Source organism: Photinus pyralis, unplaced genomic scaffold (assembly GCF_008802855.1).
Source record: "Photinus pyralis isolate 1611_PpyrPB1 unplaced genomic scaffold, Ppyr1.3 Ppyr1.4_LG4, whole genome shotgun sequence".
Lineage (NCBI taxonomy): Eukaryota > Metazoa > Arthropoda > Insecta > Coleoptera > Lampyridae > Photinus > Photinus pyralis.
The window spans coordinates 37,339,976-37,359,305 of record NW_022170511.1 but is presented as its reverse complement, the minus strand read 5'-3'; the positions used below and the strand labels follow the sequence as shown (position 1 = coordinate 37,359,305).

General features: G+C 38.0%; 1 protein-coding gene across 1 annotated transcript; it reads right to left on the bottom strand.

Moving 5' to 3' along the window:
- Nucleotides 1-5,645: 5,645 nt before the first annotated feature.
- Nucleotides 5,646-7,037, bottom strand: LOC116169850 (alpha-tocopherol transfer protein-like). Its single transcript, XM_031486028.1, has 5 exons — nucleotides 6,980-7,037; nucleotides 6,427-6,738; nucleotides 6,194-6,377; nucleotides 5,969-6,145; nucleotides 5,646-5,914 (listed from the first exon to the last, which is right to left on the bottom strand). The coding sequence occupies exons 2-5, from the start codon at nucleotides 6,699-6,701 to the stop codon at nucleotides 5,717-5,719; spliced, it is 834 nt and encodes a 277-aa protein (XP_031341888.1). The 5' UTR covers nucleotides 6,702-6,738; nucleotides 6,980-7,037; the 3' UTR covers nucleotides 5,646-5,716.
- Between the last annotated feature and the right edge of the window lie 12,293 nt (nucleotides 7,038-19,330).

The window sequence follows — 19,330 nt, the reverse complement described above, 5'->3', positions numbered from 1 at the left end:
GGACTGTTTCCTATCAGAATCTAGATTTAATTGCTTTCTAACATGGCTTTTATGAAACGCGTTCTCCACATGTCAATATCTCTCCCGTTGCTTCATCAGTGGAGTCATACTAGGAGCAACTGAATGCCCGCTCAATGTCCATGCAGCAGACTAAGGTCGATTCTTTGTCCAGCATCATTTTTTCAATTTTAGAGTTGGAGTTATGAAGGGCGGTCTCCGGATAGCGCCCCTTTTGTTTTGCCTGTTGGTTGGTGTGAAGGGTTTTTTTCTTAAGGAACCTTTCTTTTATGTATTGCCCTACTATTCTCTCCATCGTTTTAAGGACGAATGACGATCGACTTTTAGATCGGTAGCTCTTGGGTTGGTCACTGGGCCTCTTGCCTACAATGAGAATAAAAACCACGTCTACGTTCCTTCAGTCCTTGGGAATATAACTTACGGAGTAACTCCCCCGGAAAAGTTCTATTAGAGTGGGCGTTACTGCCTCAGTCTATTTTATAAGATTCGCATCAAGAGCTACGAAGTCTCTCTAGTTGAGCCGATGCGTTCTCCGTTTGGTCCCACCATCGTTTCTAAGGAGTTGTTCTTTACTTCTGAGAGGATTTTCCGTAGGCGAGAGTTTTGCCTTTCTTATATCGTCTCACAGAATCTTTCCTAAGGCGCTCTTTTTGTCTTCCGTATCACCTTACTATACTTAGTGAGGGCCGCTCTATACTCATCCCAGCACCCAGTGCACCTGGTTTTGGTAAAATCTTTTCTGGTGGCTTTCCAGAGCGTTCCTAGCTCATTGTTGCCACCAAGGAGTGTTTCTATTTATTTTAACCCGCTTCACCGGACAACTCTCCTCAAAGGAGAGAAGGGCATCACTGAATAGTGTGGGAAGTCGTTCTAGGTCACCTTGATCCACCACCCTACTGCAGAATCCTGCGGTACTGCTTTTCATTGACTTCTCGTACAGCATCCAATCTGTTATACGAGGATCTCGACATGAATGTTCGGTTTGTTTCTCTACCTTTATACTAAAACAGGTTTGTCTGTGGTCTGAGAGAGAAGGCTCATCGGAGATCCTCCATCCCACTATTCTACCAGCAGAACGGAAGAGGAAAAGGTAATATCCAGTACTTCCTTCCTGTTGTTGGTCACAAACATTGGCTCATTGCTTTGATTGAGCATCTCTACTTCTTCTGAGAATAGAAAATCTAAAAGGTACTCATCTGTACGGTCTGTGTCAGTATTGCCCCAGTGGAGAAGTTGGCGTCACATAAGAAGATGTAGCCCCTTCACCTTGCAGTATCTGCTCAGTTTCCGGAGGAATTTCTGCCTCTCTCTCCCCCGAAACGTATGCTCTATTTTGGCAACGCCGGTGCTTATTGGGTTCGACCACAACAGGTCTTTTGTTATGCACTCTGAAAGAGGAAAGCCTGTTAGTTACGAGATTACGCTAACCGCTGCTCTGGAGAAATTGGTGCCCCTTACATAAATCAGAGTCCCTGCGGAGTTAAGATAACCCTTGATAGAGAGTTACTTACCCATGATTCCTGTATGAGAGACACTTCTAAATTATCTTTGGTGAACCTTGTAGTGTTGTAGTGCGAAGGTGACCGCTTTCGTCTTGTATTGGTTATGTTTTATCCCCCTTGCGTCTAGCGGGACGGTGGCTTAAGTGAGGAGGGACGGGGCCTGAGCCTACCAATGTCTTTCGCTTGAGCAGGCACATTTCCATTGGCTTTGGTTGAGAAACGATCAGGGCTTGCTTATCTGGTTGGTTCAGTTGAGCTTTCCCCGACTTCCATTGAAATCACTTTGCTGGTTTCGCCCTGAGTGTTCCACAAGGGGCTTCTTTGGGCTTTGAGGGCCCAGCTCGATCTGTTTACCGAGTGAAATACATTTTTTGGTAATCTTAATATATAAACAAACACATTGGAAATGGGTTGGCTAAAAAAGTTAAGTTAAGGCTACCCTTAATTCAAATTAATGTGAGTCATATTTCTGTCTGCTTCTATTATATGGAAAGAGCGCATGCTCACTCTCTTACATCGATACGTGCACCACGGTCAATTGTTACGCTGCGTCCTTTTCTTTCACGCAGAACAGTACGGTTGTTGCAATTCTAAGGAGAGCGCAAGAGAGAAACATGTGTATTGCCCCGTGTAAAAGAGAAGGATGCAGCGTAACAGCTGATCGTGGGGTAGGTATATTGATGTAATAGAACGCGCACGCGCTTTCTCCTTGAAGTAAGGGTAGTCTTGACTTAATTAAGGAGGAGTTCGTTATTCTGCAACCCTTTTCCAAAGTGTTTGTTTACATATTAAGATTGCCAAAAAATGTATTTCACTCGGTAAATAGATGAACGAAAATTGACCGAATGTGGAATCTTGTACCAGTAGTGGAACTTACCAAGCTGGAAGCCACTCGCGGATTCTCGTCTAAATATCTGGGCGACGTATTGTAGGCGGTGAAGACTACTGTTGCGGTGGTGTTGTCGATCACATTGCGGTGGATTTTTTGCTGTCTTCGCGTTAAGGTTGCGTAACCATCTTAAAACTCTTCCACCTCTCTCTGAAAGTGAGGCATGAAGACGTAATTGTTTTGTCCATCTGTTCCTCATCTAACTCGAGAACGAAAAGAGACAGTGATGTCAAACCGTCGCCAATCGATTTATACGCTTGCAAGCGACTCCACAAAGCTCTATTTTTGTGGTCGCTTCCACAGGCTTGTTTAATTCGCGTCCCCCATGAGGCTATTAAGGCTTTGTTACTCAAAGCTTTGGAGTCCTCAAGTGTCCCTTAAGAGGGAGGGATGCTAACACTGTCTAGACTGGTGTCTTCGTCAGAGGCCAATAGAGTCCTCTCGATGTCGGACAAACCTTGATCGGTGGTGGTTAGAGGTAGCGACTCCCCCGTTACAGCTGGAATGGTTTTTATATTTAAGTCGGACCCACAACTAATGGGCTTTTAAACGGTCACTAGTGCTCTTACTGCCAGCAGGCTAATTGAAACTTGGTACCTAGAATTCGCTGACTAACGACCAAGCTCTCCATTAGCCATATGCAGTCCTCTGTTGACAGACGGCTAGCCAGGTATCGCTAAGCGCTGAAGAGTTTTTATTTGGGCACGTGGTGGACAAGATATATATCACGCCAATAACGATCAATAAAAACAAAATGAAATTTTTTTTATATTTAATGCAAACAAAGTATCAAGTACCCTTTACAAATTAGGTTTTTTTTTCTTAATGAAAGGAACACAACAATTAAAAAATTAAACGGCGAATAAAAAATTAAATAAAGAAGGGATAGCGCTATCGGAACAAAATATGAATGCCGTCGTTGAAATAATTATAAGTATTTTACACTATTGACAAAAAAACAGGTAGGTACTTCTCAACTAAAGTATGTATCAATATGAACAATATGTATGGAAGATTTTAAATGAAATAAATGATGAATGAATGGTGAAATTGTAGCTGCCCTTGTGTTTGATTTCTTTTTCTTGCTGTCGTCTGTAGACTCAATTAAATTTTGACAGATAGATAATGATTTTGCTATCGACGAATACTCCTGAAGAAAATTGCTGAAGCTGGTAAGTTGTTTTTTCTATTTGATGCAAACCACTTTTGAATTTTTGAAATACGGAAGCTGGTTCTTTTTTTCCAGAAACTAATTATCCCTTTTTCTGTTTCAGGGGCCCAAATCCGGTACGAAAAAAACTAAAATGTTGTGAAATATTACAAATTTGAAATAAAAAAATTGAAAAACTTACGGTTCTATGACCTTTTTTTAAAAAAATTATCCTCAATGGGAATTTTCAATACAATTCGATTTGAATAAAATTTTCTAAAGCGCAATTAAATAAATTGCAAATCTTTATCCGCACCAAGCGTACGAAGACGAATGCGTTTTCGAATTGTTGATAGCAAAAACTAAATTTCAAGTATAGGTATAATTTAAACCCAAACGACATCTTACGATTAACGTCATAACGTTACAAAGACCAGTGCTGCCCAAACTGTCTCTCTCTAGGTTACTGTGAGATTTCCATGCCTGCTTCTTCCAGACCTTACGCCGCTTTACCCTGACCTTTACCCCTAAAAATGTCTTTACATATACGTTGTATTAAAAGTCGATTTTTCCTTAAATTTAACAGTATCTAGCCACACAAGTTACACAACCCACTCCGAAGTGCATACTTATTGGAAACAAGGCGACCATGCGCTGTAACTGATAATTCATTTCACTTCACTTTGATATAAATAAAAATACTTCTTGATTTTGGTTACAGACCAATTGTTTATGTGCAAGTAATCAATTCTTCTTTATTTTATGGAACAAAACTGAATACTTCGCTAAGACTCGGTGATAAAATCTGCAATATTCTATCAAGGTAAAGAGGATGAGCTAAAATTTGAAACGTTACGTACCGCTTTTTCAAAAATTTGAGTAGATCTTGTTTTAGAACTTTTTGGATCACCGTTCAGGGGCGCGACGACGTAAGCTTAAATTACACACACCAATTTGTATTATAAATATATTTTATGTTCGACTCGATCATAATACGCTGAGTTATGACACTGTTTAGCGTCCATAATCTGCTACTTTATTGGACTAGTCCATAATGATAAAGTAATTTGGACTCCTGTCACTGTCAATTTCTTTGGAAAATGCATTTTAAAATTACGGTCTGTTTTAAAGAAGAAGTACATGGAACAGAATGTTATAACTTTAAGAACACATATCTATATTATACATTTCAATAATTGGTGCAATTGATTTTCTTCCCCAAGCACCACCTTCTGTATTCCCTGTATGCCGCCTCGTATACAGTTTTTGATTTGCTTGGTAAAAGCATCTCTCTGGCATTGCAGGCTAATAATTGTTGTATACTGTTGGACCCATCAATTTCTTCTGGATTCATAATTAGGGCACAGAGAATTAGTTAATACCCAACAAAATTGACACTACACATCAACAGATTTTTTTCCAAACAACACGTATCTATGACAACACAAAAGGCACACTATGTTATTTCTGGTTATTAAATAGTGAAATCTATACCAAGTTTCAGCAAATTTTCAATACATACATGAACTACATTTTCCGAGTCGAACATAAAGCTAAGTATGTTACTCGTACATAATCAGACTTTATTATCTCGTCTTTTTTATTGGCCTCGCGCGCAAGCGCGCTCTGCCAATAAATTCGACTCGTCCAATAAAGTCATAGATTATGTACTTGTTACATAAATAGCTATTGTGTATTTTGTGTTATTGTTATTGATCGTGGCGCCACATTTTGGATCCTCGATTTATTTTGAAAAATACACATTCGTTTGAAAAATTACCTACCGCGTCTTACAAGTGGGAAAGTAGGACACTTCCTTCCGCAAAAAACATTGACTCCAATATGCCATCAGGAGGTATAAATATCCCGGATTTGTGTCTTATGATACATGCAGCTTGATGCTCAATTGGGAATACCTTCAAACATTGTGCTGAGAAGACAATGAACCAGTATGTACCGGTGCCGAAAGTATTTAACACCTTGTCGATAGCAGAAGAGCACACCACATCAATTTTGGCAGCTTACTATTAGACGGTGTACTTTGTGTAATGTTGCGATTTCATTTGGTTTAGATAACGAGATACTCAACAGTTTTCAATGGTTTATTTGAAAAACGAACGGTAATGACCGTACAGTAAAAATAGAATCACAATTACGCTAATACGTGCCTGATGGAAAAAATTGTTGGTCAAGAGCGTCAAGGTGATACTGCATTCGTGACAATTTTTGAACGTTTTGTTCGTGATATTCGCCCGAAGACTCTAAATCTCCGCCGTAATCTCGCGGTAAGTATTTTTTTGGCACGTGTGCCTCGTGGAACTTGTCCAAACTCTCTCCATCTTGATAAAACTGCACCTAAAACGTTCAATTTCCTCTCCACGCCATTACCACAAACTCCAGTAGACAAACCTTTGACGGTTCATCCGAAGTAGCAAACAACTGAAACATCTTGTAACCAGCATACGTAAGGTAATTGGCATTTAATACGTGTATGGTTTGGATTCGCAAGGGCATGCAATCCTGTCCGTATTCCAAAAAAGCACCGAGTAGCTTCATTTCGATTCCCATTAGATGAATGGCTGTTACCTGAGACATGATCACAATTAATCGGCTCTAGAAGAAAAAGTACCGCACCCCCTTTAAGTCTATTATCAGTATTACGTCATCCGGTGGGTGATCGTCGATAAGTATACCTTCAACCGTCATACAACACAACTGACAGAAACTATTAAAATCGAAATTCATGGGGTCTGTATCCTTAAAGTGTGTAGTGATAATTGCGGAATTTGAATACCGCTTAGGCAGCACGGCCATGTTTCTAAAATTTCTCATTTGAAAATTAGCCCTGGTACGTTAAGGTTTCTTACACGACCGATAAAATCTTCTGTAAATTTTCGTTGCTGATATTCCACCCTTTGAACAGCTTAGGGGTGCCAGTCTTCACTTTAATATAAGCTTGGATCGTCTTCATTGCGAATTCGTGGTTTCCATTGCAAGCGATTAAAAATAGTGCTATCTGCTGATCAGACAGCTTGGGGTCTTTTGTTCCACTTTGCCATGTTTTGATAGCGTCAATGCCTTCTTCACTAACACGATTTAATTTAAATAATTCACGTACAGAAAAACCAAATTGAGTCGCCATGTTATTAGAAATTGATCTTTTCACATTTGTACTGCAGCTGTAATAAACGTCGCATTTTTGAATTGATTGGTTTATCACTATTAGGAAGTTGTGGTCAATATCTATATTATAGCATTGGCGAGAAAGGTTTTCCGAGTAATTATATAATACTTTATAGATTATTCGTATGCGTATTATACAGTGCACAACATATGTTTGGAATGGGGGCTAAATTTATCAAATAGTCGTAATATGCATTACTTTATAAATGTACAAAGAATTATTCTGCCTGGTCTTACTTGCTAACATTTTCCACTCGCTTCTTCTTGCTATACAGCTGTAGTTTTTGGAAGTATAGAAATGGGATTAATAGGTCCGTGAAGTTGGTAGTACCCACACCCACAAAGTACGAAAATGTTGCCGATAAATGATTTAAACCGTTATATTTAATATCGAAACCCAGACCGGAACCTTTACACATGTGTTTTCGATAAAAGTGTCAATATCGAAACCTTGATTTCGAATAGGTCCAGATCTCTGCCTAAAACCCAATGCTTTGATATGGTCCATTTGAAATTATTCATAGGTAAATTGTACTATAGTAGGACTTTCTTTAGTTTGCGCGCACGTCATCAATTCTGTTTTTGGGGAACTTTGTAATGCCTACGTATTAACAAAATTTATCGTGTTTTGGTACATTAGCCGATAATAAATCCGTTAGTTTCATAACGAACAATTAAAGAAACATACCTTCCGTAAGTTTCACTGCGATATTCTGCGCCAAAAGTTGTATAACCGAAAAGGTCATCGGGTTTACCAAGAAAGAGTAAGCAACTTATTCGTATTTTGGACGAGTGGACTGGTGGTCCACTTTTACCACTCGCAGCAGTAAGAGAAGTGAGTAGTTACTTTAGTGATATAAGAATTCGTATACGTAAGTTTCATTTCGCAGAAAGTAGCGGATGCATTAAATATCAGCCTGCGAACAGAGAAGACTTATATTTCAGAAATTTCCAAATTGGGCAAATCTCTATACAGTCCTAATAAAACGAGCCAATGCAAGAACACGTTGATTTTGATTGTTTCACACAAGCTGCGATCCTGAACTCCACCTACGACATCAGTAAGTTAAAACACACGTTGAATGGTTGACTGTAAATAGGCGTTTATGTCAGCTGTGCAAAGATTATATTATATTAAATTAATATTTGTGTAGATTATAAGCACTTTACATCATCTTACGCTCCAATCCCATTTGAAAATGAAAGAGAAAGACGCATTTAATGGGTCCAAAAGTTCCTTAAGAAAAGTTGTTGCGAATATTGGTTTCCACTATCAGAAAGATCGAGTTACCCAATATTGCACTTAGTGATGCCGCCGAGACGAGACTCAGTCTCGTCTCGTCTCGTCTCGTCTCGAATTTTCGAGACGAGACCGAGGTTCAGTCTCGTCTCGTCTCGTCTCGACGAGACGAGACTAAGCATGAGTCTCGTCAGACTCTCGTTTGGTCTCGAATTTGTTTGTATTTATTTGTACTGTTTTAGCGGAATAGTCTAAATCGAGAACAAAAAAAGATAAACTTTTGCGAATCGATTTCTATGAGTTCAAGGATCACTGCGGATTAGAAGTCGTGTTTCCGATTACGAGCTGTCAAAAAATTCCCTGAAAATCGTATGCGATTCTTCGTACATATCTTGTTTAATTGTGCCCACGGACACGGAGGCCATCTTGAGGCCTCCAGTTGTTGTATTATGAGTATAGCAATTCACAAAAAAACAGTTCAATTAATCCGCTTCTGCCGCTATTTCCGGCTGGACAAAACTCGGTAGAAAAGAATTTTTCCTTAAAACCCATCGCCCTCAACCTACGGTTATCAATTTCAGGTGGTTTGGTTTTTGGTTTAATTTGCGGAAAAAAATTCACCGTAAGTGCCTATTTTTAATAACATTCCGGCCAGAAAAAGGCTGGCAGAAAACTCATTTTGTGTTATTCAAGTTGCAAGGAATCCAGTAACAAAGATTTCATCTTGTTAGCTTATCACTACTGGTTCCATGCGTCCGGCTCTCGTACCTACTATATTACTCCTATTATTTGCTTGTCATGCCTTCGTAGTTCGTGGTCTTTTATATGCTATATGCTCATTGCTCTACCTACATACACTATATTTGGATAGTGTCTCGAGACCAGGCGAGCCCAAACGAGACTAGACGAGACGAGACGAGACGAGACGAGACTGAACCAGGACGAGACGAGACTCAGACTTGGTCTCGTCTCGAGGTAACGAGACGAGACGAGACTTTCGAAAGTCTCGTCTCGTCTCGTCTCGCGTTTATAAAAAATATGCAATCTGGGACTGGACGCCAATGTGACTTTTTGGAAGAAACGTGGGTATTTGAAAATGGAACTATTTAAGATATGTGGTTTTACATGTCGGAAATATGAAAAGTTTTATTACTGAAGCATCCTTCATTTTAGTTTCAAAGACAAATGATCTAGATTCCCATGGAGAAATAAACAAGGGCAGTTCTCTTAAATGGTTGGGGGCCATTTGCTACCAAATTTTGATTATGATGGATAGTGGTGGTTATAACAATAGCTTACTGACGGAAACCTTGCCAAATTCTTCTTGAACATACAGCACACAAATGTTGAGTTTCCAAATGGTGCATTAAAAGTGAAATTTCTGGAGATTATTTCTGGAGTTTGTTGCAAGGTTTGTTATATTAAATTCCATGCAACATGGTATATTCGTAGTAATACTTAGGAGTGGCGCTCAAAAATCGAAATTACTTGTAAATGAAAGCTCTTAAATAGCTCGTAATTCCAGTACAAAATTTAATTTGAAAAAAGTAATTCTGATCAGTGGGGGGCTTAGTCCAAGTGGAATCGGCCACCCCACAAGAAATGTTCGATTCCTAGTTATTAAAGCGAGCTCTAAAATTTTAAGCTTGCGATATGAAAAAAATTGGATACCATTCTTAAATTGATTCACAATGGTTAGGAGGAGGGGGGCAGCGGGGTCTTGTATACGGTGCTCTCCGACCCAGGCGACTGGGTCGCGCTGCTGAGCCGGGAAGCGCAGCCAGTTCGCGGTTTAGCGTGACAAGGCAGCCAAAGTGGGTCGCGACTCCCAAGATAGGAATGGTACCTTTAGTTTCAAAACAAAAAAATTGTTATTTCAGAAACAAACCTTCAAAACGGTATTCTGCTGATGAGATGGCATTAGAAAATGGAAATGCGGTACTACGGAAGGCACCATACCATTGCGTTTTCAATCCCTTCGAAAATATATGGGGAAAATATATAGAGAAGATTGTATAGATTTAGCCATTGGTGCAGTTACACCAAGTATGTAGAGACGCCCTGTAGAGCATAGCCGCAAAATTATTTTAAGATTGGTGGCACAGCTAAGTGAAGTTTGACCGAGAAGACCTAGCCCCACTAATCATTTATATGGAAGATGATTCAGATGAAGATGATATTTTTGTAACTGATGATTCAGTTTTCCGGTTTATTCAGATACCAATCTCAAGGTTTGAAGTCAACAAAATGGCCGGTGAACGGCGCCTGCAGTGTTTTATTAGTATTTGTACAAAGGCGTTCGATTTGTACCAGGAGGAAAACAGGATGATCGGCGAACAAGTTAAGCGAAAGTTTATCGCCCTTGCGACGGACGCTCGACAACCAGCTGGAACGATGCACGATTCTGAACTGGTTTGTGGATCTTTTTTTGCTTTTGTTGTTTCTTAATTTAGTTCGTATATTTGTGTGGGATATGCCAGGGTTTTTGGTCCCGAAGAAACTGTTTTCCTATCATCACCTGGTTATGTGCGTAATATATTTTAATATAGAAAGTACCGCAATCATCCGCCATTTTTGGGCAAATTTGCTGCCAACTTAAAAAAATGGACAAATAAAATCTGAATAGCTGTCATTTTTTATAACCTAACTTCATAGTACTGTCATGTTTTATAAAAATATATACAGATATCTCCAAACAGGTGGAACAATCCCTAACATTAAAGTAACTAGAATCTGGTAACTTCCGCCATTTTTGGGCAAAAATCATGCGTTCTCTCTCTAACACACGAGCCCAATGGATTGCGGTACTTTCTATATTTAGTGACTTTAGGTATCAAGGTAATCAAGACTTCATTTAACTTGCTTGAATCGATCATATTGTTGCGTGGTACTTTGTCACGGCTCTCTACGTCTTTATTTATTTGCAGCGGTTTTAATTGTTTATTAATGCTAAATTTTTGATTGTGTGTTTATTGAACCAAAGTGTTGACTATTTTTGTGAATGACTATTTGTTTTGAGCTAGCTGGGTATGTGTTTTGTGGGTGGCATAGTGACAGCAGGCCATTGCACACAGACCACACTTGAAAATAAGATAAATAATCATATTATCATTTATACAATAAGTATTAAAAATTTGCAGCAAATCTACAAATATAAAAACTATGCAAATTATTAATTATTTTTATACAATAAATTTCTGTGATAAAACTAACAAAAGATTAACGTTTTTTTCTCAACGTAACCTAGTAAAAATTATAAAATTAATTAACACAACTGATTATGTAATATTATGTAATAAGTTTTTTTAAGAATTAAAAAAAATGCGCTATTGTTTTCGTTTTGTCTGCCCGTCCGTCCGGACCCACTTCTGTCGTTTTGAACTACTTCTAGGGGACTGGTCCTAGAGTACTGTAATTTTTTGCAGTAGGTAGCCTGTACCTTGAAGGTGTACCCGACGGTCAAAAAATTTCTGTGGGGGGGGGGGGATGAATTATTTCCTGAGATGCTGTTTTGAAAGTAAAACGTGCATAACTTTTAATATACGACGCAGGGGCGGGGGGGGGAGGACCCGTATTCTATACCAACTACTGCTGATTATCTGACCCCTTATCAAAAGAGGGAGTTGGAAGGGGGGGGGGCAGTGCAACTGGTTTTATCCTTCATGGTACTCTAATGAAAGGACTCAACCTTGGTCTCAACGAAAGGAATTTATTTCTACCAACCATAGTACTCCTCCTCGACCCCTTATGATCGGATATATTCCCTTATATCCATTGGTGATTTCAAAACTTTAACAGCGAATATCTCGAAAACGGTTTATCTGCACAACAGTGTTGTGTACAATTTATACTTGTTGCAATTTTGGATACCATAAAAAAACTTCTCTGTGAAAATCGTAGTCCCCCACTCATGTCGAAATATGGTAGACGAATAATATATCTCTGTACTATTATTTATATCAAGAATGGTCACCGACATTAGTTCCACCACTAAGAATTATTGTCCGCTAAATTTCAACGTATGCAATGTGATCAACTATCCCTTACCGGAAAATTATACAAGGGTTTGAATACTTACTTGAACAATGAAATCATAATGTTTTAAAAATTGTCAAAAGTAAGTGAATCTTTTGTTATTTTTTTTATTAGAGATTTTGAAAGTGTCTCTACACTTGCCCAAAAACCAACCAAAAAAGGGGCAATGTAAAGTGTCGGGAATTCTACGGCGGGACCTTTCCAAGCAGTTAGACTGTAATCGCGTAAGATCCCCCTTAAAAACAAAGATAAAATAAAAAATAGTTATGAAATTGTTGTTTTCTGTTCAAAAAAAAGCACCGAACCGTTATTCAAATCGAACAAATGGCAGTTAGTAACGAAAAGTACGTATTCATTACAAATTACGTATGAAAATAAAATACGAGTACTACTGAAATGTGTATTGTGTAGTTTTCGAAAAACAATAAAGACTAATCTCTTCATTAGACACTTTGTTTAACTTGCAAAGATTTAGCAACGGCAAGGATCACAATTTACCAAACTAATTTATCTAGGACAGAACGATTGTAATGCTTCATTAGAATATCCGGAAGTAAGTAACGTATGAGAATGGGGAAGGGTGGCGGAGCTTGCCCTTTGGTCGCTGCGAGCTGCCAGATGTACTCATCAACTCTGCAATCAATGAGCTGACCAGCTGTTTGCTCGCACACTACGTCCAGCGACGCTTAAAGCAAGTAGACGTTTTATTAAGATGAAAGCGTTTAAAAATTTATACCGACTGCAAATGATGCGAAAATGCGATCTGCGAAACACGATTTTACCGAAATTATGATTATAATTAATTTTAATGTGACTTTATCATGTTTCCCTTTGACATGTTTATTTTGACAAAGTCGTATTTGTGTCCAGTGCAGATTGCAATTGGACGATTATAGGTAGTGTCTGTTGCCAATATTTGTATCGATTGCACTGGAATATTTTGCAGATCTACTACAATTCACAATCATTAACTCCCTCCTGTTGGTAATTATCATTAGAAATGTCCGATAGTAATGGTAATGTACTATGATTCACTGTGTATTGTTCAATTTGCTAGTTATATGTATACGCCAAATGCACTGTACTGTGTTTGTTTTACTATTTTAAGGTTAATTGTCGTGACGCCTTGTTTCGTTTAAGCAAGGAAAATGGGTCTTTTTTGCACTGTTGACTTTTCCATATTTTATCGGTTTTCACCCTGGTTTTCACGGTGTGAAAAAAAACGAAATTAGATTAAATTTAAGTTTCTAATCAGTAAAGAGTTCTACAACAATATATTGTTTACCAAGGACGAGAAGTGAGTTTTCGCTGACAAATCCGAAGTTTTACGTACGAGGCGCAAGGCTCCGAGTACGGAAATTCTGACAAAGGCGCCGAGTACGGAAATTCCGAGGTGCAAGCGAAACTTACTCGTCCGTGGTAAACACTACATTTTTTTAAAATTAGTAAGTATGCTAGAATTGCTTGTACATATATAAAAGGGTAGTCAATACAGATATAGACATCAAAAGAAGCAGAGAAGCAGAAAAGAGGCAGAGAACTGAACGTTCTCTGCCTCTTTCCGCTTGTCGGCTCCTAGCAACAAAACAAAACTTCGCTGTTCGAATATGTTCAGCTGTCACATTTGAAGTATAATTGCAAGGTAGGCGGTGGAGGTTTAGCAGCAATATTTTCACGGTGTCACTTTGTGTAACTACAAGGTACTGTAATTCATATCATCTTATGATTTTTATGACTGTCATGTAACGGAGTCCGACATTCACACCAACGGCTCACGGTACGAAGAATATGGTTGGAGCTCAGGCGGTTGCCATTTTAGTCAACATATAACCTGTCTCACTATAATAATATAGAGGTATGTTAAGGATTTAGAGCTCAGGCACTAGTGGCCAACCATTTTGGTCAGGATATGACCTGTCTCATTGTCTATAGATTTAGGGATTTCGAGACCCATTTTATATAACATAAAAATTCCAATGTTCCGGAGTCATGAAAATAACAGATACTTTAGATAGATAGATAGATACTTTTATTTCCACGTTCATCATTGTACAGTAGGCACATGTGTAAAATAAGATGGCAGCAAAATACCACAGTAAACAAATTCAATTAATACATTTCCTCCCAACATAAAACATAAAAAAATCGCCGACCCATCGTACATTACAAACATTGTAGCTGATTTTTGAATATCGTACTTAAATTCTGAAATCACCTTCCTGCGAATTGAATAAAATACATGTGCAAATACCCTAAACTATCTAACCATCCTGTATATTAATCTGAAAGGAAAGCCATCCACACCTATGGAAAATTCCGCTACTTATCAAAACTATAATACGCCCTAAATTATAGTAACACTCTGTGTAATAACCCCAAAGTTGCACTTTAAAAATAAAATCCACCCAGTAACGATATACTAACGTTAGCTAAGCTACGTAGAAATTTCCCACACAAATGCAACTGCACAACTTGCAAAATCGTAATACAATAGTTATTTATTATACAAGACGATAATAGTTATTTATGCAATGAGTGTATAAATGAGGAGTTTTATTGGTGAGTGAGATGGACTAAATTCGAACGAACCAATAATCGCCGATTTATACATGAATTGCATACAACATTTTTTCGTCGACTTCACTGGGGTAGGTAATTTTAAATTCAACTACAAGAAATTACAAACGGAATTATGAGCTCCGACGATTTTTCACTAAATTACAGCTATTGTCGTTGCTATAGTAATGTGTTGTTTTACGCTGTACCGTCAGTCCTCGTAATCGCAGTGGAAGATTATGTTGCTTGCTCTGCTGCGGAGACGATTTTAACATTATATCCACTCAAATCAAAAGAAACTTATTGGAACGGTTTCGATCAGTTCGCCAATTGATGGAATACAATGAATTTGAAAGGAGATATTTCCGAAAATGTCACGTTGACATTTTACCTTGAAAAGGTACGTGAAATTAGAATGTAATTAATTCTTTTGCAACTGTACTAAAGTACCTACGTGTATAATTAACAGTGAAAGATATGGAAATGTTCATCCCTGTTGTCGACGTACTCAATGTTGAAAGTAAAGTAACTGAATACCTTAACAATACCTTATCCGAGGAGCTACACATACATACATCAGGATATGCTTTGCTGAGATCGTTTGGCGACCATACTGGCTGCTGATCTCACTACATTAAAACCGAGATTAAAATGGTTAGGTGGATGGAAGTTCTCAGCTGTTGCCGAAAGTGAATTGTTATATAATTGTCATTTCCTTTAATAAAATGGTTGTTATGTATAAGTGGTTGCTAACGATTAATGGTTGCTAACGTATAATGGTTGGTTGCTAACCATTAATGGTTGCTAACGATTAATAAGCTTCATCATTGTACTCGTCACTAAGGAGTAATTTATATTGTTATCGAGAGGTCGACGAAAAAGGGATATTTTAACCATTGAGTGAAACATGTGCATTAACTTTCACGAGATGGTTAGCTTCCCTTTATCGCCGTGTATAATACAGAACTTTATTTTATAGCAAAAATCATATAAATCATTGTAACGCTTCTGACAATTCAGAATTTAATGTAGAGACCTCAAAAATAGCAAGTTTAGGTTCTGCCGTCGCGATCGTTTCCATAGAAACAGAATTGCCATATGTTCTGAATGTCTTTTTATCGTACATTTGAAATAAGAATGACAGATGTCATTAGAATGCACAATAATTTGTTTCACTTTATCAACCCTTACGGTTAAAGTGATCACTTTATCTATCCTTGCGGTTAAAGAACAGTTTAGCCTACTCACTCAATAAAGGACACATTTACCTAAATCTGCGAATCCAACACGTACACTCTGCATACCACAATATTTCTGCTACCTCGACATCGCTGCTTATGCCAAGTACGAAGCGCGCGCTTCCGTCAACTTCGCCCTTGCGCCATTTGAATTATTAAGAGCGCGGTTAAACAATTCCATTGGCGTAAAGTTTTTCTCCATAAATAAAATCCATAAAAGCGGGAACAGTTCAAATTTAAAATTGCCTACTGTAACACCACAACTATAATATAATTACGTTATTTTATTTACAATTAATTAACAATAAATTTGTAACAGTCTTGAAAAGAGTTGATTTATAACAGTAACAGTAAGAGTATTATTTCTCACTTACGTATGCACAACTTATAACAGTGCGAACTATTTATTACTTAGTTATTAAAATTGGAACTGTCCTGAAACGCAAGTCGATTTGCTTAAATAGCAAATCTCGAGTGTTCTCGAGTATGTACTTCCGAATGTTCTCGAACATTCTAGAATAAAACAACATCCGCCTTCGTTCTTTATCGCCGATGTAAACGTTCAGAATATCGCAACTAAAATGTGCATCTCATAATAAACCAGTTCCAGAAAATTAGAACAGCACTCAAATACGTCAATTTTGGAATATGAAATTTTACCTTACTTTGAACTTTTTCCTTGCATCTCCTTAGGTGCGGTGGTAACCCTCTTAGAAGTTTTCAAATATCTTAATGGGTCGTATGATACAATATTACCAAGCTCCTAGCGAGCTTTTGCTGGCCGTTAGCATGATCTCTCGCAAACGAGTGGACCGATTACGATGAAATTATGGAGGTGGATTCTTTATCAAACTTGTAGATCTGAGTTGAATTGGCAATATAAGCCAAAAAGTCAGGAACGCGCTTTTGATATCTCCCTTAGATATGTTACAAATAACATGAAATTCAATATGGGCATAGCTTTAGTCATATACTCGTAATACGCAATGCCAAAAGTTGAGTCTAACCGATTCAACATTCACATTTCTCTTTTTGCATCTCGACCATTTAGGAACCGAGTTGTTAACCTTTTTATTTATGAAGGTATTGAATTTGTTCTGAACTACGAGATTCGCCCGTAATTAACCATTTTCGTTGAAATTTACCGTCTAGGTTGCGAGATATTGTGGATAATTGCAATCACCAACGTGCTTATCTACTAATTTATAGGTAAATGAGTAAAAATTATATTAAGGATTTCATGTATCTCTACAATCTCATGCAGCGTGATGATAATCAAACTTGACTACTGAAGAAATTCTGTTTTTGAGTTATAACTTTGTTTTAGTTCTTTCGGTGTAAACCGTTGTTTTCTGAAGTGAATTATTTTATTACGTAAATAGAAAGTTGAATAAAAAGAATGGATAATTAACGGCATAAGAAAAGGGAAACCTCCACTAATACAAAGCTTTTTATTCTTCGGAAATTCTTCTGAAATTAACTACGAGAATAGAAGTGATTTTATTTAAGCTTTATTAGTTCAAACAGTATTAGGATGTAAACGTAAATGATTTTCTTTTAATTCTCCCAATTTTCATAATACTCCTGGTTATTCGGTAACATGCAAAGCGCTCGTCAGTCTAACTTAAAAAGACGACGCGAGGGAGTCTTGATTAGCATAGGACTGACCGGACTATGCAGATTGCTTGCAAACGAAATGACTGTTTAATTTTCCGGAAGGATCCCGCAAGTTTTTTTCGCCTGCATCGATTCCCCTCAATGGCTGTCAAAATTGTACTCTCTCAAGTTCATATTGTATAGAGGGTGCAAGAGGGCAGCTTTAATATGAAGATTGCTTCAATTGATGGGCGCATCGTACTTGGAGATGAAGTCATTTGCAAATGAACTTCGCATCCGTCTGGTAATCATTAGGGGCATATTCAGCGGGAATAATTTCAGGAATTATTTCAGGCAGAACGCTGCCTCGCCTCATTTCATGCTAAGATGTATAAATACATAATTGATTCCACCAGTACTTCTCTATTAATCAGTAAATGTAGGTAGTTTGAGAAATTTCTATATACGCTTTGAAGGGAATTAATGCATACACATCAGACGGCGCGCTGCTTATAGACAGATTTCCCCAGTCAGTTTACTAATGACTCAACAGACGAGAAGAACTAAAAATGTTAATTCGAAATTAAATTAGGGCTAAAAAAAAGGGGAGCAGGGTGGTATTTTGCGAGCCATTTATTGATTTAGTGTTAAACAAACCGGGACGGGTTCATCTCGGTTGTTTCAACACGTGCCTTTGTTATTCCTGTTCCAAAAATAGTCGAGACGAAACACCGTTCCATCATAAAACATTCTTCTGCGTCGCGTATTCCCCGATATACGTGTAAAAAGTTTGGGGGAGTTTTTCTGTGATTTTCGTTGTCGGCGGGTAACCCTACGGGTAGTATTTTTTGCAGTAATAAAACTATTACATTAGTTTTTTGTGAGGGTCAGCGTATGTCCCTTGACGAAGTGACCGTGATACATCAAGCAATATCAGTTGTCGAGTAGACGCTACCCCTGGGCCCGCTTGGGCCATACATTTCAATTCTATCTGTCACCGCAAGAGGCTTCCATTCTGCTCTGGCACTGCTCTCAATGTGTCATCTAACTACATATCTGCGACTTTAATATACCTAAAAAGGATCTTAAAAATAGCATTATAATGCCCTTACAATTTCTACAATTCACTACTTCACGCTGTGATGTAAATCATGTTGGTGCTAATACGGTAGGTATAGGACTAGTCAATTAACTAGTAGGTATTTGTCAAGATGTGAGCGTTATGCTTAAATAACCAAGATGTTCATTGGTCGAAAAATCACCCTCAACGCGTTGTAAACTCTTTACATCACCAACAACACAAAATTCGTCATGTCTGTCTTGTAAAAATTCCACGATATGGATTTTGTGTCGTGACTGTGGTTATTAAAAAAATCTATACCTAATGCTTTCTGGTAAATAATGCTATATGGCAGCCTACTTGCGTAGACAACAAAAGTTTTCCAAAATTCTTTTTATTGCAGAAATGGCTATTTGCACTGTTTTTGGCGAGACATCAATGTTATGGACTTTCTGTTTTGCCAGACTTTTTAGACGGGTGTTAGAATTTCAAATGAAAAATTTTGATAAGGGAGTGCTCACAAAAGGAAAGTAGGGGTAAGGCACGAGACGTATTCGTCATCAGTAGGCTCAAAACTTCAAGTACGAATATCTTGCTATTGGATTTCAGTTGTGTACTTACAGTAAAAAATGTCACCGAATAACCAAATACAAAATAAACTCCTAAAGAGGATATAAAAAAGCGACAGAGCACCTCGAGTTGATACTACGGGGTCATTGGATTTCGTCCATTTTCAATAGGTTTGTTATAAGCGGCATGTAGGTCAACTGGTTTGGCAGGTATCGTGTTCACGGACGGACAGACGGACACCGACTCCCCTATAAGCTTACATTGCTTTGCTCTGCCTCTTAATAAATATTACG

What these genes read in the sequence shown, in the direction of transcription:
- LOC116169850 (XM_031486028.1), bottom strand. Translation starts at nt 6,701, where the DNA reads ATGGCGACTCAATTTGGTTTTTCTGTACGTGAATTATTTAAATTAAAT. An exon ending in TGATAATAGACTTAAAGGGG is followed by an intron (nt 6,146 to 6,193) that starts GTGCGGTACTTT and finishes ATCATGTCTCAG; the next exon opens with GTAACAGCCATTCATCTAAT. An exon ending in CTTCGGATGAACCGTCAAAG is followed by an intron (nt 5,915 to 5,968) that starts GTTTGTCTACTG and finishes TGAACGTTTTAG; the next exon opens with GTGCAGTTTTATCAAGATGG.